At 39.6% G+C, this 24,530-nt stretch overlaps 1 protein-coding gene and 1 pseudogene across 1 annotated transcript; one reads left to right on the plus strand and one right to left on the minus strand.

Moving 5' to 3' along the window:
• Chia-ps1 (chitinase, acidic, pseudogene 1) overlaps positions 1–24,530 on the minus strand; it is a 264,086-nt pseudogene that overhangs the window by 151,893 nt on the left and 87,663 nt on the right.
• LOC148006741 (acidic mammalian chitinase-like) lies at positions 18,562–21,463 on the plus strand. The gene is made up of 6 exons (XM_087638708.1): positions 18,562–18,725; positions 18,900–19,017; positions 19,286–19,471; positions 20,259–20,378; positions 20,462–20,603; positions 21,345–21,463. The coding sequence occupies exons 1-6, from the start codon at positions 18,562–18,564 to the stop codon at positions 21,461–21,463; spliced, it is 849 nt and encodes a 282-aa protein (XP_087494834.1).

A 24,530-nucleotide genomic window follows, 5' to 3' on the forward strand; every position in this document is an offset into this window, starting at 1 on the left:
CAACCCAAGAGCATCCTGTCTTCCTTCAGAGGTCTGCAAGGCTCCAAGACTGCCTTGGAACCCTGCCTCACAAATCCCTTCCATGCTCATGGATCAGTAGGATTACCATAGTGAAAATGATCATCTTTTTTTTTTTTTACATAGCCATATTTATTATTTATTTAATTTTTCATATTGTAATATAATTGCATAATTTCCCCTTCACTTTTCCTCCCTCCAAACCCTCCTATATCCCCCTCCTTGTCTCTTTCTTTCTTTCTTTCTTTTTTTATTAACTTGAGTATTTCTTATATACATTTCCAGTGTTATTCCCTTTCCCAGTTTCCGGGCAAACATCCCCCTCCCCCCTCCCCTTCCTTATGGGTGTTCCCCTCCCAACCCTCCCCCCATTGCCGCCCTCCCCCCATAGACTAGTTCACTGGGGGTTCAGTCTTAGCAGGACCCAGGGCTTCCCCTTCCACTGGTGCTCTTACTAGGATATTCATTGCTACCTATGGGGTCAGAGTCCAGGGTCAGTCCATGTATAGTCTTTAGGTAGTGGCTTAGTCCCTGGAAGCTCTGGTTGCTTGGCATTGTTGTACTTTTGGGGTCTTGAGCCCCTTCAAGCTCTTCCAGTTCTTTCTCTGATTCCTTCAATAGGGGACCTATTCTCAGTTCAGTGGTTTGCTGCTGGCATTCGCCTCTGTATTTGCTGTATTCTGGCTGTGTCTCTCAGGAGCGATCTACATCCGGCTCCTGTCGGTCTGCACTTCTTTGCTTCATCCATCTTGTCTAATTGGGTGGCTGTATATGTATGGGCCAAATGTGGGACAGGCTCTGAATGGGTGTTCCTTCAGTCTCTGTTTTAATCTTTGCCTCTCCCTTCCCTGCCAAGGGTATTCTTTTTCCTCATTTAAAGAAGGAGTGAAGCATTCACATTTTGATCATCCGTCTTGAGTTTCGTTTGTTCTAGGGATCTAGGGTAATTCAAGCATTTGGGCTAATAGCCACTTATCAATGAGTGCATACCATGTATGTCTTTCTGTGATTGGGTTAGCTCACTCAGGATGATATTTTCCAGTTCCAACCATTTGCCTACGAATTTCATAAACTCGTTGTTTTTGATAGCTGAGTAATATTCCATTGTGTAGATGTACCACATTTTCTGTATCCATTCCTCTGTTGAAGGGCATCTGGGTTCTTTCCATTTTCTGGCTATTATAAATAAGGCTGCGATGAACATAGTGGATCACGTGTCTCTTTTATATGTTGAGGCATCTTTTGGGTATATGCCCAAGAGAGGTATAGCTGGATCCTCAGGCAGTTCAATGTCCAATTTTCTGAGGAACCTCCAGACTGATTTCCAGAATGTTTTACCAGTCTGCAATCCCACCAACAATGGAGGAGTGTTCCTCTTTCTCCACATCCTCGCCAGCATCTGCTGTCACCTGAGTTTTTGATCTTAACCAATCGCACTGGTGTGAGGTGAAATCTCAGGGTTGTTTTGATTTGCATTTCCCTTATGACTAAATATGTTGAACATTTCTTTAGGTGTTTCTCAGCCATTCGGCATTCCTCAGCTGTGAATTCTTTGTTTAGCTCTGAACCCCATTTTTTAATAGGGTTATTTGTTTCCCTGCGGTCTAACTTCTTGAGTTCTTTGTATATTTTGGATATAAGGCCTCTATTTGTTGTAGGATTGGTAAAGATCTTTTCCAATCTGTTGGTTGCCGTTTTGTCCTAACCACAGTGTCCTTTGCCTTACAGAAGCTTTGCAGTTTTATGAGATCCCATTTGTCTATTCTTGATCTTAGAGCATAAGCCATTGGTGTTTTGTTCAGGAAATTTTTTCCAGTGCCCATGTGTTCCAGATGCTTCCCTAGTTTTTCTTCTATTAGTTTGAGTGTGTCTGGTTTGATGTGGAGGTCCTTGATCCACTTGGACTTAAGCTTTGTACAGGGTGATAAGCATGGATCGATCTGCATTCTTCTACATGTTGCCCTCCAGTTGAACCAGCACCATTTGCTGAAAATGCTATCTTTTTTCCGTTGGATGGTTTTGGCTCCTTTGTCAAAAATCAAGTGACCATAGGTGTGTGGGTTCATTTCTGGGTCTTCAATTCTATTCCATTGGTCTATCTGTCTGTCTCTGTACCAATACCATGCAGTTTTTATCACTATTGCTCTGTAATACTGCTTGAGTTCAGGGATAGTGATTCCCCCTGAAGTCCTTTTATTGTTGAGGATAGCTTTAGCTATCCTGGGTTTTTTGTTATTCCAGATGAATTTGCAAATTGTTCTGTCTAACTCTTTGAAGAATTGGATTGGTATTTTGATGGGGATTGCATTGAATCTGTAGATTGCTTTTGGTAAAATGGCCATTTTTACTATATTAATCCTGCCAATCCATGAGCATGGGAGATCTTTCCATCTTCTGAGGTCTTCTTCAATTTCTTTCCTCAGTGTCTTGAAGTTCTTATTGTACAGATCTTTTACTTGCTTGGTTAAAGTCACACCGAGGTACTTTATATTATTTGGGTCTATTATGAAGGGTGTCGTTTCCCTAATTTCTTTCTCGGCTTGTTTCTCTTTTGTATAGAGGAAGGCAACTGATTTATTTGAGTTAATTTTATACCCAGCCACTTTGCTGAAGTTGTTTATCAGCTTTAGTAGTTCTCTGGTGGAACTTTTGGGATCACTTAAATATACTATCATATCATCTGCAAATAGTGATATTTTGACCTCTTCTTTTCCGATCTGTATCCCTTTGATCTCCTTTTGTTGTCTGATTGCTCTGGCTAGAACTTCAAGAACTATATTGAATAAGTAGGGAGAGAGTGGGCAGCCTTGTCTAGTCCCTGATTTTAGTGGGATTGCTTCAAGTTTCTCTCCATTTAGTTTAATGTTAGCAACTGGTTTGCTGTATATGGCTTTTAGTATGTTTAGGTATGGGCCTTGAATTCCTATTCTTTCCAGGACTTTTATCATGAAGGGGTGTTGAATTTTGTCAAATGCTTTCTCAGCATCTAATGAAGTGATCATGTGGTTTTGTTCTTTCAGTTTGTTTATATAATGGATCACGTTGATGGTTTTCCGTATATTAAACCATCCCTGCATGCCTGGGATGAAGCCTACTTGATCATGGTGGATGATTGTTTTGATGTGCTCTTGAATTCTGTTTGCCAGAATTTTATTGAGTATTTTTGCGTCGATATTCATAAGGGAAATTGGTCTGAAGTTCTCTTTCTTTGTTGTGTCTTTGTGTGGTATAGGTATAAGAGTAATTGTGGCTTCGGAGAAGGAATTCGGTAGGGCTCCATCTGTTTCAATTTTGTGGAATAGTTTGGATAATATTGGTATGAGGTCTTCTATGAAGGTTTGATAGAATTCTGCACTAAACCCGTCTGGACCTGGGCTCTTTTTGGTTGGGAGACCTTTAATGACTGCTTTATTTCCTTAGGGGTTATGGGGTTGTTTAACTCGTTTATCTGTTCCTGATTTAACTTCGATACCTGGTATCTGTCTAGGAAATTGTCCATTTCCTGAAGATTTTCAAATTTTGTTGAATATAGGTTTTTATAGTAAGATCTGATGATTTTTTGAATTTCCTCTGAATCTGTAGTTATGTCTCCCTTTTCATTTCTGATTTTGTTAATTTGGACGCACTCTCTGTGTCCTCTCGTTAGTCTGGCTAAGGGTTTATCTATCTTGTTGATTTTCTCAAAGAACCAACTTTTGGTTCTGTTGATTCTTTCTATGGTCCTTTTTGTTTCTACTTGGTCGATTTCAGCTCTGAGTTTGATTATTTCCTGCCTTCTACTCCTCCTGGTTGTATTTGCTTCTTTTTGTTCTAGAGCTTTTAGGTGTGCTGTCAAGCTGCTGACATATGCTCTTTCCTGTTTCTTTCTGCAGGCACTCAGCGCTATGAGTTTTCCTCTTAGCACAGCTTTCATTGTGTCCCATAAGTTTGAGTATGTTGTATCTTCATTTTCATTAAATTCTAAAAAGTTTTTAATTTCTTTTTTATTTCTTCCTTGACCAGGTTATCATTGAGTAGAGCATTGTTCAATTTCCACGTATATGTGGGCATTCTTCCCTTATTGTTATTGAAGACCAGTTTTAGGCCGTGGTGGTCCGATAGCACGCATGGGATTATTTCTATCTTTATGTACCTGTTGAGGCCCGTTTTTTGACCAATTATATGGTCAATTTTGGAGAAGGTACCATGAGGAGCTGAGAAGAAGGTATATCCTTTTGCTTTAGGATAGAATGTTCTATAAATATCCGTTAAGTCCATTTGGCTCAGGACTTCTCTTAGTCTGTCGACATCACTGTTTAATTTCTGTTTCCATGATCTGTCCATTGATGAGAGTGGGGTGTTGAAATCTCCCACTATTATTGTGTGAGGTGCAATGTGTGTTTTGAGCTTTAGTAAGGTTTCTTTTACGTATGTAGGTGCCCTTGTATTTGGGGCATAGATATTTAGGATTGAGAGTTCATCTTGGTGGATTTTTCCTTTGATGAATATGAAGTGTCCTTCCTTATCTTTTTTGATGACTTTTAGTTGGAAATTGATTTTATTTGATATTAGAATGGCTACTCCAGCTTGCTTCTTCTGACCATTTGCTTGGAAAGTTGTTTTCCAGCCTTTCACTCTGAGGTAGTGTCTGTCTTTGTCTCTGAGGTGTGTTTCCTGTAGGCAGCAGAATGCAGGGTCCTCGTTGCGTATCCAGTTTGTTAATCTATGTCTTTTTATTGGGGAGTTGAGGCCATTGATATTGAGAGATATTAAGGAATAGTGATTATTGTTTCCCTTTATATTCATATTTGGATGTGAGGTTATGTTTGTGTGCTTTCATTCTCTTTGTTTTGTTGCCAAGACGATTAGTTTCTTGCTTCTTCTAGGGTATAGCTTGCCTCCTTATGTTGGGCTTTACCATTTATTATCCTTTGTAGTGCTGGATTTGTAGAAAGATATTGTGTAAATTTGGTTTTGTCATGGAATATCTTGGTTTCTCCATCAATGTTAATTGAGAGTTTTGCTGGATACAGTAACCTGGGCTGGCATTTGTGTTCTCTTAGGGTCTGTATGACATCAGTCCAGGATCTTCTGGCCTTCATAGTTTCTGGCGAGAAGTCTGGTGTGATTCTGATAGGTCTCCCTTTATATGTTACTTGACCTTTTTCCCTTACTGCTTTTAATATTCTTTCTTTATTTTGTGCGTTTGGTGTTTTGACAATTATGTGACGGGAGGTGTTTCTTTTCTTGTCCAATCTATTTGGAGTTCTGTAGGCTTCTTGTATGTCTATGGGTATCTCTTTTTTTAGGTTAGGGAAGTTTTCTTCTCTGATTTTGTTGAAGATATTTACTGGTCCTTTGAGCTGGGAGTCTTCACTCTCTTCTATACCTATTATCCTTAGGTTTGATCTTCTCATTGAGTCCTGGATTTCCTGTATGTTTTGGACCAGTAGCTTTTTCCGCTTTACATTATCTTTGACAGTTGAGTCAATGATTTCTATGGAATCTTCTGCTCCTGAGATTCTCTCTTTCATCTCTTGTATTCTGTTCGTGAAGCTTGTATCTACAGCTCCTTGTCTCTTCTTTTGGTTTTCTATATCCAGGGCTGTTTCCATGTGTTCTTTCTTGATTGCTTCTATTTCCATTTTTAATTCCTTCAACTGTTTGATTGTGTTTTCCTGGAATTCTTTCAGGCATTTTTGCGATTCCTCTCTGTAGGCTTCTACTTGTTTATTAATGTTTTCCTGTGTTTCCCTAAGTGTGTTCATGTCTTTCTTGAAGTCCTCCAGCATCATGATCAAATATGATTTTGAAACTAGATCTTGCTTTTCTGGTGTGTTTGGATATTCCATGTTTGTTTTGGTGGGAGAATTGGGCTCCGATGATGGCATGCAGTCTTGGTTTCTGTTGCTTGGGTTCCTTCGCTTGCCTCTCGCCATCAGATTATCTCTAGTGTTACTTTGTTCTGCTATTTCTGACAGTGGCTAGACTGTCCTATAAGCCTGTGTGTCAGGAGTGCTGTAGACCTGTTTTCCTCTCTTTCAGTCAGTTATGGGGACAGAGTGTTCTGCTTTCGGGCGTGTAGTTTTTCCTCTCTACAGGTCTTCAGCTGTTCCTGTGGGCCTGTGTCTTGAGTTCACCAGGCAGCTTTCTTGCAGCAGAAAATTTGGTCTTACCTGTGGTCCTGAGGCTCAAGTTCGCTCGTGGGGTGCTACCCATGGGCTCTCTGCAGCGGCAGCAACCAGGAAGACCTGTGCTGCCCCTTCCGGGAGCTTCAGTGCACCAGGGTTCCAGATGGTCTTTGGCTTTTTCCTCTGGTGTCCGAGATGTGTGTGCAGGGAGCAGTCTCTTCTGGTTTCCCAGGCTTGTCTGCCTCTCTGAAGGTTTAGCTCTCCCTCCCACGGGATTTGGGTGCAGAGAACTGTTTATCCGGTCTGTTTCTTTCAGGTTCCGGCAGTGTCTCAGGCAGGTGTCCTGCCGCTCCTGGGCCCTCCCCCACGGGAGCCCAGAGGCCTTATACAGTTTCCTCTTGGGCCAGGGATGTGGGCAGGGGTGAGCAGTGTTGGTGGTCTCTTCCGCTCTGCAGCCTCAGGAGTGTGCACCTGACCAGGCGGTTGGGTCTCTCTCTCACCGGGTCTGGGAGCAGAGAGCTGCTGCGGGCCGGGATCCATATTTCCTATCTTTAAAGTATCCTTGGCATGTGTCTTTATTTCACAAATGATTAAGAACAAGAATGTATAAGAATGTATAAGTAGCTCATCCAAGGCCACAAAGACACTGAACGTTGTACCTACCAGGACAGTCTGACTACAGAGTTCAATGGCTGGAAACTTATATGAGAATGTTTGCTATTAATGATTAAGGTATGGTTTAAAAAAAATATTGGGATTAGACAAAAACTGAGAAGACCGAGTATAGTTTTGAAAATTCATATCTGAGTTGGGATCCTGACACCATAGACACAATCACAGCTCATTTTGATAACTGACATGATAAAGGTTTCTAGAGCACAAAATTTCTCACAGCTCATTCACCAAGCTTGTGCTATATCAGAATGAGAAAAAATTCCCATGCTGATACTTGATCTCAGGTTTGAAAAGCCCAGGTTATTATCCACTAAGATCAGGGCGGACATGTTGTGCGACACAGGAATCCATGCAAGCAACAATATGTACTCACCTTGGGTAGAAGATGAGTTTGAAAAATGCCTAGCATCTGATCAGGGGCACTTTGTATATATTCTGGTATATATTTGTATATATTTAGAATTCCTTTTTGGAATTTTTAGTTGTTTTATTTACATTTCTTTCTTAATGTAAGAACAGTTCTTTATTCTCTGATTCACATCTCTATGTATTTTAAGTATGAAATAGTTATGATAATATATGAAAAAGCTAAAGTAATTCACATTGATACCACCCACACATATGGTAGTTTTTTCCTCTCTTTAAAAAATTGGGTATTTATTTACATGTCAAATGTTATTCCCTTTCCCAGTTTCCTGTCCATAAGCCCCCTAAACCCTCCCCCCTCACTTTCTATAAGGGTATTACCCTCACATCAACCCCCTTACTGCCACCCTGCCCCCCGACCATCCCCTACACTGGGGGTCCAACCATGGCAGGACTAAGGGCTTCTTCATCCATTGGTGCCCAGCAAGGCCATCCTTTGCTACATATGCAGTAGGAGCCATGGGTCAGTCCATGTATATAGTCTTTGGGTAGCGGTTTAGTCCCTGGAAGCTCTGGATAGTTGACGTTGTTGTTCTTATGGAGTTGCAAGCCCCTTCAATCCTTTCTCTAATTCTTCCAGTGGGAGCCCCATTAGTTCATTAGTTTGAGGCTAGCATTTGCCTCTGTGTTTGACATGTTCTGGCTATGTGTCTCAGCAGAGATCTATATCCAGTTCCTCTCAGCATGCACTTCTTAGCTTCATCCGTCTTATCTAGTTTTGGTGGCTGTATATATATGGGCCACATTTGGGGCAGGTTCTAATGGTTGTTCCTTCAGATTCTGCTCTAAACTTTGCCTCCCTATCCATTCCTATGGATATTTTTGTTCCCTTTTTTTCTTTTTTTCTTTTTTTTTATTAACTTGAGTATTTCTTATATACATTTTGAGTGTTATTCCCTTTCCCGGTTTCCGGGCAAACATCCCCCTCCCTCCTCCCCTTCCTTATGGGTGGTCCCCTCCCAACCCTCCCCCCATTGCCGCCCTCCCTCCCCCACAGTCTAGTTCACTGGGGGTTCAGTCTTAGCAGGACCCAGGGCTTCCCCTTCCACTGGTGCTCTTACTAGGATATTCATTGCTACCTATGAGGTCAGAGTCCAGGGTCAGTCCATGTATAGTCTTTAGGTAGTGGCTTAGTCCCTGGAAGCTCTGGTTGCTTGGCATTGTTGTACATATGGGGTCTCGAGCCCCTTCAAGCTCTTCCAGTTTGTTCCCTTTTTTAAGAAGGAGTGAAGCATCCACATTTTGGTCATCCTTCTTGAGTTACATGTGGTCTGTGGATTGCATCTTGGGTAATTAGAGCTTTCAGTCTAATATCCACTTATTAGTGAGTGCATACCATGTGTACTTTTCTGTGATTGGGTTACCTCACTCAGGATTATATTTTCTAATACCATCCATTTGCCTATGAATTTCATGAAGTCATTGTCTTTGATAGCTGAGTAGTACTCCATTGTGTAGATGTACCACATTTTTTGTATCCATTCTTCTGTTGAAAAATGTCTGGGTTCTTTCCAACTTCTGGCTATTATAAATAAGGCTGCTGTGAACATAGTGGAGCGTGTGTCTTTGTTGTATGTTGGAGCATCTTTTGGGTAAATGCCCAGGATAGATAAAGCTGTGTCCTCAGGTAGTGCAATGTACAATTTTCTGAGGAACCTCCAGACTGATTTCCAGAGAGGTTGTACCAGTTTGCAATCCCACCAACAATGGAGGAGTGTTCCTCTTCCTACACATCCTCGCCAGAATCTTCTGTAGCCTGAGCTTTTTATCTTAGCCATTCTGACTGGTATGAGGTGGAATCTCAGGGTTGTTTTGATTTGCATTTCCCTGATGACTAAGGATGTTGAACATTTCATTAGGTGCTTCTCCGACATTCAATAATCTTCAGCTGTGAATTCTTATTTAGCTCTGTACCCCACTTTTTAATAAGGTTATTTGGCTCTCTGGAGTCTAACTTCTTGAGTATTTGTATATTTTGGATATTAGCCCTCTATTGGGAGGATTGGTAAAGATCTTTTCTCAATCTGTTGGTTGGTGTTTTGTCCTAATGACAGTGTCTTTTGCTTTACAGAAGCTTTGCAGTTTCATGCGATCCCATTTGTCGATTCTTGATCTTAGAGCATAAGCCATTGGTATTCTGTTCAGAAAATTTGCCCCAGTGTCTATGTGTTTGAAATCCTTCCCTACTTTTTCTCTATTGTTTTGAGTGTAGGTTTCTTCTACTGGTTTGATGTGGAGGTTCTTGATTCACTTGGACTGAAGCTTTGTACAGGGTGATAAGGATGGATCGATCTGTATTCTTCTACATGCTGACCTCTAGTTGAACCAGCACCATTTGCTGAAAATGCTATCTTTTTTCCATTGGATGGTTTTACTTCCCTTGTCAAAGATGAAGTGACCATAGGTGTGTGGGTTCATTTCTGGATCTTCAACTCTATTCCACTTGTCCATCTGTCTGTCTCTGTATCAATACCATACAGTTTTTATCACTATTGCTCTGTAATACTGCTTGAGGTCAGGGATGGCAATTCCACCAGAAATTCTTTTATTGTTGAGGATAGTTTTAGCTATCCTTGGTTTTTGTTATTCTAAATGAATTTTCAAATTTCTCTTTCTATCTCTATGAAGAATTTACTTGGAAGTTTGGTGGAGATTGCATTGAATTTGTAGATTGCTTTGGCAAAATGGTCATTTTTACTATATTAATCCTCCCAATTCATGAGCTTGGAAGGTCTTTCCATCTTCGGAAATCTTCAATTTCTTTTTTCAGAGACTTGAAGTTCTTGTCATACAGATCTTTCACTTGGTTGGTTAAAGTCACACCGAGGTATTTTATATTATTTGGGACTATTATGAAGTGTGTCATTTCCCTAATTTTTTCTCAGCCTGTTCATCCTTTCAGGAGAGCAAGGCTACTCATTTGTTTGAATTATTTTCATACCCATCCACTTTGCTGAAGTTGTTTATCAGGCTTAGTGGTTCTTTGTTGGAACTTTTGAGGTCAAGTAAATATACTATCATATCATCTGCAAATAGTGATATTTTGACTTTTTCCTTTCCAAATTGTATCCCTTTCACCTTCTTTTGTTGTCTGATTGCTCTGGCTAAGACTTCGAGAACCATAATGAATAAGTAGGGAGAGAGTGAGCAGCCTTGTCTGGTCCCTTATTTTAGTGGAATTGCTTCAACTTTCTCTCCATTTAGTTTGATGTTAGCTACTGGGTTGCTGTATATGGCTTTTACTATTTTTAGTTATGGGCCTTGAAATCCTGTTCTTTCCAGGACTTTTATCATGAAGGGGTGTTGAATTTTGTCGCATGCCTTCTCAGCATCTAATGAAATGATCATGTGGTTTTTATATTTGAATTTGTTTTTATAGTGGATTACATTGATATATTTCCATATATTGAACCATCCCTGCATACTTGTAATGATGCCAACTTTATCATGATGGATGATTTTTTTGATGTGTTCTTAGACTTGGTTTGCAAGAATTTTATTGAGTATTTTTGCATCAATATTTATAAATGAAATTGGTCTGAAGTTCTCTTTCTTTGTTGGGTCTTTGTGTGGTTTAGGTATAAGAGTAATTGTGGCTTCATAGAAGGAATTTGGTAGTGCTCCATCATTTTCTATTTCTGGAATAGATTGGACAGTATTGGTATGAGGTCTTCTATGAAAATCTGATAGAGTTCTGCACTAACCCCATCTGGTCCTGGGCTCTTTCTGGGTGAGAGACTTTTAATGACTGCTTCTATTTCTTTAGGAGTTATGGGGTGGTTTAAACGGCTTATCTGTTCCTGGTTTAACTTTGGTACCTGGTATTTGTGTAGAAAATCATATATTTCCTCCAGAGTTTCAAGTTTTTTTGAATATAGGCTTTTATAGTAGAATATGATGATTTTTTAAAATTTCCTCAGATTCTGTTATTATGCCTCCCTTTTCATTTCTGATTTTGGCTATTTGGACACACTCTCTGTGCCCTCTGGTTAATCTGGCTAAGGGTTTTTCTATCTTTTTTATTTTCTCAGAGAACCAGCTCTTAGTTTTCTTGATTCTTTGTATAGTTCTTGCTGTTTCTACTTGATTGATTTCATCCCTGAGTTTGATTATTTCCTGGCTTCTACTTCTCTTGGGTGTATTTGCTTCTCTATGTTCTAGAGCTTTTTGTTGTGCTGTTAAGCTGCTGATGTATACTCTCCCCTGTTTCTTTTCTGCAGGCACTCAGAGTTATGAGTTTTCCTCTTAGCATTGCTTTCATTTTATCCCAGAAGTTTGGGTATGATGTACCTTCATTTTCATTAAATTCTAAAAAGTCTTTAATTTCTTTCTTTATTTCTTCCTTGACTAAGTTGTCATTGAGTAGAGCATTGTTCAACTTCCATGTATATGTGGACTTTCTGTCTTTATTATTGTTGTTAAAGACCAGCTTTAGTCCATGGTGATCTGATAAGATGCATGGGTATATTTCTATCTTCCTGTATCTGTTGAGGCCTGTTTTGTGACCGATTATATGGTCAATTTTGGAGAAGGTACCATGAGGTATTGAGAAGAAGGTCTATCCTTTTGTTTTAGGATAAAATGTTCTATAAATATCTTTTCAATCCATTTGGTTCATAGCTTCTGTTAGTTTCTCTATGTCTCTCCTCAATTTCTGTTTCCATGATCTGTCCATTGATGAGAGTGGGGTGTTGAAATCACCTACTATTATTGTGTGAGGTGCAATGTGTGTTTTGAGCTTTAGTAAGGTTTCTTTTATGTATGTAGGTGCCCTTGCATTTGGAGCATAGATATTTAGGATTGAGAGTTCATCTTGGTGTATCTTTCCTTTAATGAATATGAAGTGTCCTTCCTTATCTTTTTTGATGACCTTTGGTTGAAAGTCAATTTTATTTACATTAGAATGACTAGTCCAGCTTGCTTCTTCAGAGCATTTATTTGGAAAGTGGTTTTCCAGCCTTTACTCCGAGGTAGTATCTGTCTTTCTCTCTGAGGTGTGTTTCCTCTATGCAGCAAAATGCTGGATCCTCTCTACGTATCCAGTGTGTTAGTTAATGCATTTTTATTGGGGAGTTGAGTCCATTGATATTGAGCAATATTAAGGAATAGTGATTGGTGCTTTCCTTTCCTTATTTAGAGGTGAGATTATGATTGTGTGTCTCTCTTTCTTTGGTTTTGTTGCTAGGAGATTACATCATTGCTTTTTCTAGGGTGTAGTTTCCCTCATTCTGTTGGGCTTTACCACTTAATATCTTTTGTATGGCTGGATTTGTAGAAAGATATTGTGTAAATTTGGTTTTGTCATGGAATACCTTGGTTTCTCACTCTATGTTAATTGAGAGTTTTGCTGGATATAGTAGCCTGGGCTGGCATTTATGTTCTCTTAGTGTCTATATGACATCTGCCTAGGGTCTTCTGGGTTTCATAATCTTTGGTGAGAAGTGTGTTGTAATTCTGATAAGTCTGTCTTTATATGTTACTTGACTATTTTTTTCCTTACTACTTTTTAACATTCTTTCTTTGTTTTGTGCATTTTGTGTTTTGACCTTAATGTGATGGGAGGAATTTCTTTTCTGGTCCAATCTATTTGGAGTCTGTGTGCTTCTAATATATTTATGGGCATCTCTTTCTTTTGATTAGGGAAATTTTCTTCTATAATTTTGTTGAATATATTTACTGGCCCTTTAAATTGAGAGTCCTCACTCTTCTATACCGATCATCCTTAGGTTTGTTCTTCTCATCATGTCCTGGATATTCTGTATGTTTTGGGCTAGGAGCTTTTACTGTTTTACATTATCTTTGATGGCTGTGTCGATATTTCCTATGGTATCTTGTGCTCCTGATATTTTCTCTCCTATCTCTTGTATTCTCTTGGTGATACTCACATCTCTGACTCCTGATCTCTTCCTAGGTTTTCTATATGTAGGGTTGTCTCCCTTTGTGCTTTCTTCATTGTTTCTATTTCCATTTTAAACTCCTGGATGGTTTTGTTCAATTTCTTCTCTTGTTAGATTGTGTTTTCCAGTAGTCCTTTAAGGGTTTTTTATGTTTCCTCTTTAAGGGCTTCTACTTGTTTACCTGTTGTCCTGTTCTTTAAGGCAGTTATTTACGCCTTTCTTAAAGTCCTCTATCATCATCATGAGATGTGATTTTAAATAAAAATCTTGTTCTTCTCGTGTGTTGGGATATCCATTATTTGCTTTATTTGGGAGAACTGGTCTCTGATGAGGCCAAGTAGTCTTGGTTGCTGTTGCTTAGGGGCCTGGGCTTGCCTCCAGCTATTACTTTGTCTTCACTGGTAGCTTATCTTGCTGTCTGTGACAGTGTCTCATCCCTCCTGTAGGTCAGTGTGTCAGCACTCCTGTAGACCTGTTTTCCTGTTTTCTTTCAGCTATTTCTGGGAACAGAGTGTTCTGCTCTCAGGCATGCAGTCACCCCTCATGGCTAGTTTTTAGCTTTTGGTCCAGGCAGGAACTGAAAAATTCCTGCCCTTTACTGTTCCTAGGTTCCTCTGCCTAGGAGCCACAGATGGCACCAGGCATTTTCCTCTTGGGTCAGGAATATGGGCAGAGAGTAGTCTCCTTTGATTTCTCAGGAGTGTCTGCACTTCTGAGGTTCCAGCTCTCCCACTCCCACCCCAGGATTTGGTTGCAGGGAGCTGTTTCACTTCAGTTCTGGGCGCAGATCCGCACCACGGGTTCCTGCAGTCACTGCTCCTATATTCCTGTGTCCAGAAGCACTATGCAATTTCCTCTTGGGCCAGGGATGTGAGCAAAGGTGGGCAGAAGTGGCAGTCTGTCCTACAGTCTCAGGATTGTCCATACTTGTTGGTGTTCAGCTATGCCTCCCACGGGATTTGGGAGTAGAAAGTTGTGGGATGGGTTCAGATCAGTTCCTGGCAGATCCAGAAACTGGTGGTGCCCTTTTCCAGAGGCCTTCTGCCTTTGTGTATCCTGAGTCCACCAGGCAGGTCACTTGGAGCAGAAAATTTGGTGTGTAGGTTCTTCCTGCAACTTGCTTTCAGCTCTAGGGGAGGGCAGGAACCACATTTATTTATATTTCAATTGTTATCTGCCTTCTTGGTTTCCCCACCAAAGCCCCTATTTCACTCCTTTCACCTCTGCCTCCACGAGGGTGCTCCCCAATCCACCTACCCACTCCCACCCCACCATAAAGGCATTCTCCTACACTAAAGCATCAACCCTTCACAGGACCAAGCCCCCGCCCCCTTACTGATGCCAGACAAAGCCATCCTCTGCTACATATGCAGTTGTGTATTCTTTAGTTGGTGGTTTAGTCCCTGGGAGCTCTGGGGTGTCTGGTTGGTTGACATTGTTGCCCTTCCTGTGGGGTTGCAAACCTTTTCAGCTCCTTCAGTCTTTCCCCTAACTCCATTGGAGTCCCCGTGCTCCAATAGTTGAATGCAAGCATCTACATCTGTAACAGTAAGGCTGAGTAACCTCTCAGGAGACATCCGTATCAGAGTCCTGTCAGCAAGCACTTCTTGGCATCAACAATAGTGTCTGGTTTTGGTGGCTCATACAGGATGAATTCCAAGGTGGGGTGATCTCTGGATGGCCTTTTCTTTAGTCTCTGCTCCATTATTTGTCCCTGTATTACCTTTAGATAGGAGCTAATCTGGGTTTAATATTTACGGATCGTGTGCAGTCCCAGCCCTCAATCGGGGGTCTTGCCTAACCTCTAGATATATCCTCTATAGGTTCTCCTTCCCATTTGTTGGGTATTTCAAACAATGTCATTCCTGTTGGGTCCTGTGAGACTTTTGTTTTTCTGGCATCTGGGACATTCTGTTGGCTACCCTCAGTTCCCCATCCCCCATTGCTACACATCTCTGATGAATTTCCTGACCCTATGTACATCTCTCCTGTCTCCTCCTACACTTGATCCCACTCCATTTTCTTCTCTACCCCTCCTCTATTCTTCCCAAGTCCTTCCCACCCCATACCGCCTGTGTTTATTTTGTTCCCCCTTCTACGTGGGACTAAGGCATTCACACTTTGATCTTCCTTCTTGACCTTCATATGATCTGTAAATTGTATCATGGGTATTTCATGCTTTTTGCCTAATATTGACTTATCCATGAGTACATATCATGTGTGTTCTTCTGTGACTGTGTTACCTCACTTAGGATGATACTTTTTAGTTCCATCCATTTGCCTGTGAATTTCATGAAGTCATTGTTTTTAATGGCTGATTAGTACTCCATTGTGTAAATGTACCACAGTTCCTGTATCCATTCTTCTGTTGAGGGGCATCTGGGTCCCTCAAATAAATAAGACTGTTATGAACCTAGTGGAGTCTTTGTCCTTGTTATATGTTAGAGCATCTTTTGGGTATATGCTCAGGAGTGGTATAGTTGGTTTGTCAGGTAGTACTATATCCAATTTTCTGAAGATCCACCAGAATGATTTCCAGAGTAGTTGTACTAACTTGCAGTCCTACCAGAAATGGAGGAGTGTTTCTCTTTCTCCACATCCTTGACAGCATCTGCTGACACCTGGGTTTTTCCTCTTAGCCATTCTAACTAGTGTGAGTTGGAATTTCAGGGTCATACTGTGGAATTGTTTGAAGAATTATAGATAGTGAAGAAGTGTAACAAGATATGTATGTTTGGGCAATTTTTCAGATAGTAACCATAAAGGAGAGAAAAATTGGGGAAGCACCTTAGGGCAGAAAGCCATAGAAGTTAACAATGTAAAACTTAAATACGTACCAAACAAGTGTTGGAAAACTGAGGTAAGATTCCGGGTAACAAGCACAATGTCAATAGAATCTGGGAAGCATTTTGTGGAAAAATAGAGAATCTCATGTTTCTGATGGGACCATTTGAGCCTTACTACGTTAGGTAAGATAGTAAACACAGATTTTGAAAAGGAACTGATAAATATCTACACACCTCAGTGTGATAAATCTGGAAGACCAAAATGACTGGCATGAATACTAACCAAAGGTTCATGAAGAAGAGAAGAACCTGAGATAATCTACTTTACTGATGCTATCATCACAGTAGGTGATGAAGAAACAAAATCAGCAAATAATTTAAGGTCAAGGACTAAAAAATGGTTTGTGCATCTATCACTTTGCAAATCAGAACCTTTACTTTCTAGATTTCTTTTCTTTTTTTCTTCTTATTTTTTACAGTCCAGTCTTTATCCTCCTCTTGGTCTGCCCTCTGACAGTTCCACATCCCATACCTCCTCTCCTCCCCATATCACAGAGTATGTTCCCCTCATCTCACTAGACCGTCCCTCTCCCTGGGCCCTCAAATTTCTTGAGGTTTAGGTTCATCTTTTCTCACTGAGTCAAGACCAGGCAGTCCTCTGGTGCATATGTGTTGGGGGCTTCGTATCAGCTAGTGTATACTATCTAGGTGGTTGCTCAGTGTCTGAGCAATGTCGGGGGTCCATGTTAGTTGAGACTACTGGTCTTCCTCTAGGGTCACCCTCTTCCTCAGTTTCTTCCATATTTTCCAAAATTAAACCACAGAGGTCACCAACTTTTTTCCATTGGTTGGGTGTAAATATCTGCATCTGACTCTTTCAGATGCTTGTTGGACCTTTAGAGGGCAGTTGTGCTAGGCTGCTGTTTGTAAGCCCACAATAGTATCAGTACTATTGTCAGGCCTTGGAGCCTCTCTTTGAGCTGGATCCCATTTTGGGCCTATTACTGAACCTCCTTGCCCTCAGGTTCTTCTCCATTTTTGACACTGTAATCCACTGTAATCCTACAAGTTCCCTCTCCCCGCTGTAGGGCATTTCATCTAAAGTCCCTCACTTTAAGTCCCGAGATTCTCTCACCTCTCTGGTACATTCTAGAGGTTCTCCCTACCTCCTATCTCCTACCTCTTGAGATCGCCTGTTTCCATTTTTTTCTGCTGGCCCTCAGGGCTTCAGTCCTGTTTCCCTTCTCAATACTTCATCATGTTCTCCTCTTCCTTTCCCTGTCCTATTTCTCATACAGATTCCTCCTCCAATCTGGTTGTTTGCTTTTCTTTCCCAAGTGGGATTGAGGTGTCCTCACTTGGGTCCTTCAGCATGTTAATCTTGAGTTCTGTGGATTGTATCCTGTGTATTCTGTACTTTTTGGCTAATATCCATGTATTAATAAGTACATACCATGCATGTCTTTTCGGGTCTGATGTCCTTACTCAGGATGATATCTTTTGGTTCCGTCCATTTACTTACAAAACTCATGATGTCCTCATTCTTAATAGCTGAATACTATTCCATTGTGTTTATTAACCACATTTTCTATATCCATTCTTCTGTTGTGGGACATCTGGGTTGCTTCCAGCATCTGGCTATCACAAATAAATTTGCTATAAATATATCAGAACATGAGCTCTTGTGGCATGGTGGAGGTTTCTCAGAAAACTGGAAATAGATGTATCTGAAAACCCAGCTATATCACACTTGGGCATATACCTAGATTTGTTTTCTTATTCTTTATCTTGGTCTTCAGTTTGTTGTATCACTGATAGATGCTCCCAGTGACACACCACCCATACCAGATCCTCAGCTATTCTGAGTAGTTTTTACCTAAGACACCCAGTCAACTATAGTTTTCTTTTGTTTAATAGCTATAACCATCAGACACAATTATTCTTACTTTCGAGGGAAACAGCCTCTAGGTACAGTTACAATTCCTGGTCCTTGGTGCTAGATATGCCATTGTAACAACACAAAAGTGATGCACATATAATATTACATATGTGGATTTATTGTTTAAAGACAGGTGCTAAGCCCTTTTTCTTTGGTCTATCCATCCTGTAATGCATTTTCATCAAATGACCACTGATCTATATGATAACGTTTTTGAGCATTCCCTTCAAAAAATGTTTGCCTCAAATTGATTTTTTACTAGAGCTGACCATACTACATGTGAATTTCCTCTGGAATGGAATCATACTTGTTATCCAGTCCTTACTAACTTCTTCATTGGTTACTCTAACCCTAAATTTCATTCTGTTAAATCTTGGTCTCATGACATACTTCGGGTACTGAGAAAGCAGAAGTTTTCTTCACATTGAAAAACTGGCTGTAGGGAAAGTCTGCTTACAAAACTTCTCAGTGTGGTGAGGGTTGGTGAAGTTCTGACCAGGAAATTGGAAGCTAGATTTTAGATGAGACATTTAGGTAGGACATAGTGAAATTTTATAATATCCATGCTTACTAGATATCTGTCAAAATGTTTACTGACTTGATTGATAAAAGCGTAACAGTAAGATAAAGCAAAATGTAAAAACCATTTTAACAATTGATATACAAATATATTCTCTCTCTCATATATGGGAATACATATCAATTTGAATATGAAAAATGAATGTGAAGTATACCTATATATTTTGCAGGAACTGTATAAAGCATTTCAACTGGAGTCCATTCAAAGCAGCAAGCCAAGACTAATGGTCACTGCTACAGTGGCTGGTATAGTCTCCACCATTGATTCAGCCTATGAGATCCCCCAGCTGTCTCAGTAAGTGGTTCTTCATACTCTTTATTGCCTCTTGGAATTTAGGATGAGGGCGCTAATCCTTAGGGGGACTTGTTGCTTTAGTGCTTTGTGCACAGGTCTTGGAAATTATATTGCTTTTCTGAATAAATGTGAGAAATGTCCACCAAAATGATTTACGAGTTTTTTCCTCTCAAGGTTCTTGGACTACTTCCTTGTTATGACTTATAATCTTCATGACTATAAAGAGGGTTTCACTGGAGAAAACAGTCCCCTCTACAAACACCTATGTGACTGTAACCCCTTCTGCAATGTGGTAAGACCCTAAAAAGATGTAATGCAGATCATACTTGAGAATCCAAATAATAAGAAATGAAGGCATAAAATAAATAGAAAACCAGCATATGTAGTCTTCTCAAACTACTGTCCATAAAACATTAACAATAAATTTAGTGATATGTTTGGAAAAACTTTGAATCAATCTGTCTTTAATCATAGAATCTGCACTATTAGAACATGGAGTAAAGATATAGAATAGCAAGTTAGAATCTGGCTGGATCTATTGAATCCCAGCTGTGTTTCAGGATTCCATCATGAACTACTGGAAGACAAAAGGGGCTGCATCTGAGAAGCTTATTGTTGGATTCCCAACATATGCACAGACCTTCTCCCTGACTGACTCCTCTATCAGTGGAATTTGTGCTCCAACCTCAAGCCCTGGCACTAGAGGCCCCTATACACAAGAAAGTGGGATCCTGGCCTATCATGAGGTCAGTAGGTTGGCTGTCCAGTGCTTTTTTGGTTTCCAGTTAAGAACTATGCTGTAGCTTTGGGTCAGGAGGCAGGATGGTAGAATCAACTCAATTTGAATATTCATTTTGATTAGTGTCTTTCTACATTTTAAAAAATGTTTTATTACACACTTCTGCACTAATATGCCTGTAGAATACTTAAAGTTAAACGTTTATTTAAAAAACAGATCACATCATGATTGTGCATTTACATTAACACAGAGAAAAGGTAAATTAAAATGAATGTATCATACTATTGTGGATTTTGTTACTTGATTGCTCCAATCTGGACCTTTGCTGAACATCTAAAAATAATGTGAGATGGGTTTTCATTTGTGCTACAGCTCTTTTTTTTTGATGGATTTGACTGTGGGTACAATCTGTAGTATAGTATGGGGAAAATTGTGGTTAAATTGGTTTGGCAGTTGTGTTTCCTCAAACTTGTAGATAACATTCAGGCTACATATGGAGGAAAAACACTAGTGTAAACCTAGTCTGTGCTATATACCTAGCCTACTCTTAAAACACAAAACAAAGGAGTAAAAACAAATGCAAACAAACAAAAAAGAAAGTTGTGACCTTTAATATAGCTTATTTGCAGTGACTCATATCTAAAAGCGTATTCTTGCTCATTCCTACTAAAGAAATGTAACTCAATGTCTTTAATAATAAATAACATTCATTAAAAATGAGGCACAAAGAATATCAAACAAAACACATTTTTTCATACCATATTTCAAGGTTTTGAACTTTTTTCTTTTTAAAGGTTTGTGATTTCCTGTCAAAGGGAGCTACTCAGGCCTGGGATGACTCTCAGGAGGTTCCTTATGCATATCATGACAATCAGTGGGTTGGGTATGATGATGTCCGCAGTTTTACTATCAAGGTAAGTACAGTCCCTTGGACATACTGAGGGCCCATACTTGAGTGGCAAGAATCCAAGTGATCTTGACCTCTCTTCTTAACCAGGCCCAGTGGCTTAAGCAACAAAACTTTGGAGGTGCCATGATCTGGACCCTTGACATGGATGACTTCACGGGCTCTTTCTGTGAACGAGGCAAATTTCCTCTGACCTCTAAACTGAAGAAAGCCTTTGACGTGTACAGGGGAAGTAAGTGACTGCAAGATTATTCTAATAGTACATAAATGTCTCTTTACTGACTCAAAAGCACCCTTAATATGTGCATCACCACAGCACTGGGAGAATCTCCCCCAATTCATCCCATTGCTCTTCTCCAAGTGGTAAAATGATACTGACTCTCTCCAGTGCCTGAACATTTTTAATAGAATTTTGGGATCTTAAAGGACATCAGGATTACATTAGTGAACAATGGGGGCATGCAGTTTCCTAATTTTCAAGATGTATGAGAATATTCAGAAACTGTGCTGACTTTCACTATAGGTATCATCTTCTTTGTGATGGCCATCCTCACAATATCACTGTTTCTCTGGGGAAACATAACAGGAATTAAATAAGAGTACTCTTAGTTCTCATACAAAAATGACCTTTTTATTTGTGTTCATAATACAATCCTTTGGATAAGATTTTTTTACACACTTGGCTTTCATCACTAATTAGTATTATAAAAGAACTATATTATAAGGTCTAGCAAATTGAAAGGGTGTTACTAACACAGAATAAACAGGAAAGACAATTTTATGAGAACATGGGTTGATATGATACCTGTCTTAAATATCTGAGTATAGAGATTTCTCCTGAGATAACCAGAGGAAGTCTGGAGATAATTTTCCCTTCTTCTCTAATGCATGTTACTATGTTCACACTTCAGTTCTAGGATAGGCCTCATTTCTCATGATGATCCCTTTCATAACTTTGTGCTGTGTCTTTCAGGTTGCACACACTCTGTTTCAGAGACTCATCAGTTAAATCATCCACTAGACAGTGAAAGAACAGGTTTGAAGAACATCTCTGGGGGAGTGGATCATCTGTCTTCTCTTCCAAGAGAATAAAAATGCCTTCTTGTATTGCCTGAATGCAATCTAATCCTTGCATAAATCCCAAGTGGACCTTATCCTCGGTTCACCTGTGATGAGGAGACTAGGCATGGCCTTGTCCTATCAGCTATCATCACTGCTCTGAATAGAGCAGCGTCCTTTGTCCTTGCAAAGCTACCTTGTTTATATCTACATTACTAAAATAAAATCAGCATTCAAAATATGAGTCTCTCTCTCTCTCTCTCTCTCTCTCTCTCTCTCTCTCTCTCTCTCTCTCTCTCTCTCTGTGTGTGTGTGTGTGTGTGTGTGTGTGTGTGTGTTATGTGTTTAGAGACAGCTTTCATCCTGGTGAAAATAGCAGTTCTGTGTATCAGACTGGGTTGCAGTATTAGAAGACAATATGCTAAGAAGTTATGTAGCCAAAAATCTCAGTCTTTTGCCTGTCAACATTTATGTGCATAATGGTCATGACTTTGGGTAAAATCAATTGATGTTAGTGCAGAGATGGACAAAAAGTATGAGTTTACCAATTTGATACCATACTCACAAAATAGTTACAGTGACCACAAGACAAGATTCATGCAAAGCTGTATTTTTTGTTGAGCAGTAAAATCCATGTCATTTTTTTATTTTCTCTTACAGTCTTAGTGTCTTTTCAGTACCTCCCACTATTTTAATTATGTTAGTCCCACTTCACTAAGCTGTCCTAATCCTCTCTCATTTTCTCCTACCCCCCTCTTTTCCTTCTTTTTTGTGTATTTATCACAAATTCTAGGTATAATTCCTTTGTCAGATTTTTTAGTTTCAATTTTTTTCTCACATTCTCCATGTTGCATTTGTACTATATGGATTTATATAAATATTGAAACTATTTATATAAATACTTTGAAGTGTTGGCTCATGGTCTAAATAGATGTTAGTGTGCTGGTTGAATACACTGCTGTGTGAATTTCATGCCAAGAAGTAGACACTAGCTCCAAGTGTAGAATCTACAAAATTGGAATGTTGTTCTGACTTTCTGCCTACTTAAAACAGTGGGTTAATTTGGAGCTTCAGTCATTCATTTGAGGAACTCCTGTAGGCATTCCTAATGTCTCTCTTCAGGACAGCAAATCACACTTGCCTTACCTCTACATAAGCTACTGCCACAAGCTCAGTTCTGTGCTCTTGGTGTTGTGTATTTCAAGTTTCAAGGCCACTGTTCTGATGGTTTGTTAGTAGCTACTGGTCTAGGAGTGGTCTTCATGTATAGGAATTCTCACTCTAGGGGAGTTGATTTGTGTCACTCTCATGAGGAATGAGAGCAGTGGCTTCTCACATTACCTAATAGGAATCTCATTCCAGTGGTACTTTAATGAAGAATTTGTATATGATATATGTTGTTTTGCATAGCTGGGCCTGAACCAGTCCTGCTCTATTTCCCAGGTCTCTTGTGCTTCTCTAGTATTTACTTCCAAAGACAACTTAATCTAACATTGTAGAACACAATGAGCTATAAAAATCTGTATGTCTTTGATTTTTTTGCTTAGTATATTCTGTAATAGATGTGGAAATGCTATCTGTGCATTGGCTAGAAACCTGAAAGAGAGTAAGAAATAACTTAATCCAATGTTCTATAAGCTTCCATTTGGATCCATGATGGATCAGACCCTGGAAAGAATATCCTTGAATATTTGGCACATGGATCAGAATAAGGATATTTACAAAAATATCTATAGTTTAGTGTTCATCATATGGAACATGTTACTTACACACCAAGAATCTAAGATAGGCAGTTCTGCTAGGCTTTCTGGTGAGTTCAAGTCCCTTTCCATGAAATCATAAGCATAGCTACCATCTTTACTCCTACCTGTCCTAGCTTTTCTAACTGACATGAATTCACTTATTGGCATGTATCTACCTTTCCTCTATGGTTGGTTGTAGCAAAATTATTCTCACTTGATATTTTCAATTATTTTTAAGAAGGCACTTCATCTTACAATTGTATTCATATTGATTTTCAGTCTCTCGTACATTTAGTTCTGAACTAGACATTCCTTGGAGGGGAGTAGTCAACTGAGAAAGAGCCATCATAAAATTGGTCTTTGTGGCAGTTTGGTAATTGCTGATTGATATGGGCAGGCTCATCTCACAGTGGGCAATGCCATTCTTAGATAAGTTGTTCTGGCTGTTTAAGATAAGTAACTGAGGACCAAGTTAACAAATAGTGTTCTTTTAGACCCTCTGATTCATGTCAAACCATAGGACTTGTCTTCACTGAAGATGGATTTATATCATGTAACATGAAATAAACTGTTTTGTCTCCCTATTTGTCTTTTGTAAGTATGATTTCTTTGTCCCTGAAGTTCTGGAAAGGCAGAGCACAGGGCAGACACAGCATCAGGCAACTGCTGGTCACATGATAGCCACATTCTGGAAGCAAAGAGAACAGAAAATATTCAATTAAAGCCAGGCCTAAAATGTCAAGAACTAGCCCTAGTTATGTACTATTTCTCTCCAAGATTCATCTCCTAAAATTTCAAAGATTACCACATATTATTGACCCAGGCCAAGCCATTAGCTAATGTTTGAGAGTCACCTTCCAACTATGATGTTTTGTCAATATTGTTCCCACCAGTAAAGTGACAATGTTCCTGAAAAATCCTTCACCCATGATCTTCCAATCATTTACAGTGCATGAGGGCTTATATAGTCAAACCCATTGGCTCTTCCAAGGCACAGGAATAGGGGGCATACAAATCTAGAAGTGGAGAGGATCTCATTTAGGAAGGGTATTGCTCAGAGTGCAAGTGAAAAATAGAGAGAATAAGTGTGTGAGTGTGAACAAAATACATGTGATATATATGAAAAGGTCATTATTATGTGTAATGAATAAACACTACTATGAAAATAAGGAGGTATAACTGACCAATGAGGCCAAGATAATAACTGGAAGTAGTTCCTTAACCTTCTTTGCAAAATGCACTGTCAATATCTACATACAGAAGATTTCCAGAAAGTATCAAACACATTATTAAATTTGGTGGTCTTGTTTATATGGAAAGAACAAGTTTGCAATCAGTCTAACTGCTTGAGCATGAGA

Source organism: Rattus norvegicus, chromosome 2, assembly GCF_021556685.1.
Source record: "Rattus norvegicus strain SHRSP/BbbUtx chromosome 2, alternate assembly SHRSP_T2T, whole genome shotgun sequence".
Lineage (NCBI taxonomy): Eukaryota > Metazoa > Chordata > Mammalia > Rodentia > Muridae > Rattus > Rattus norvegicus.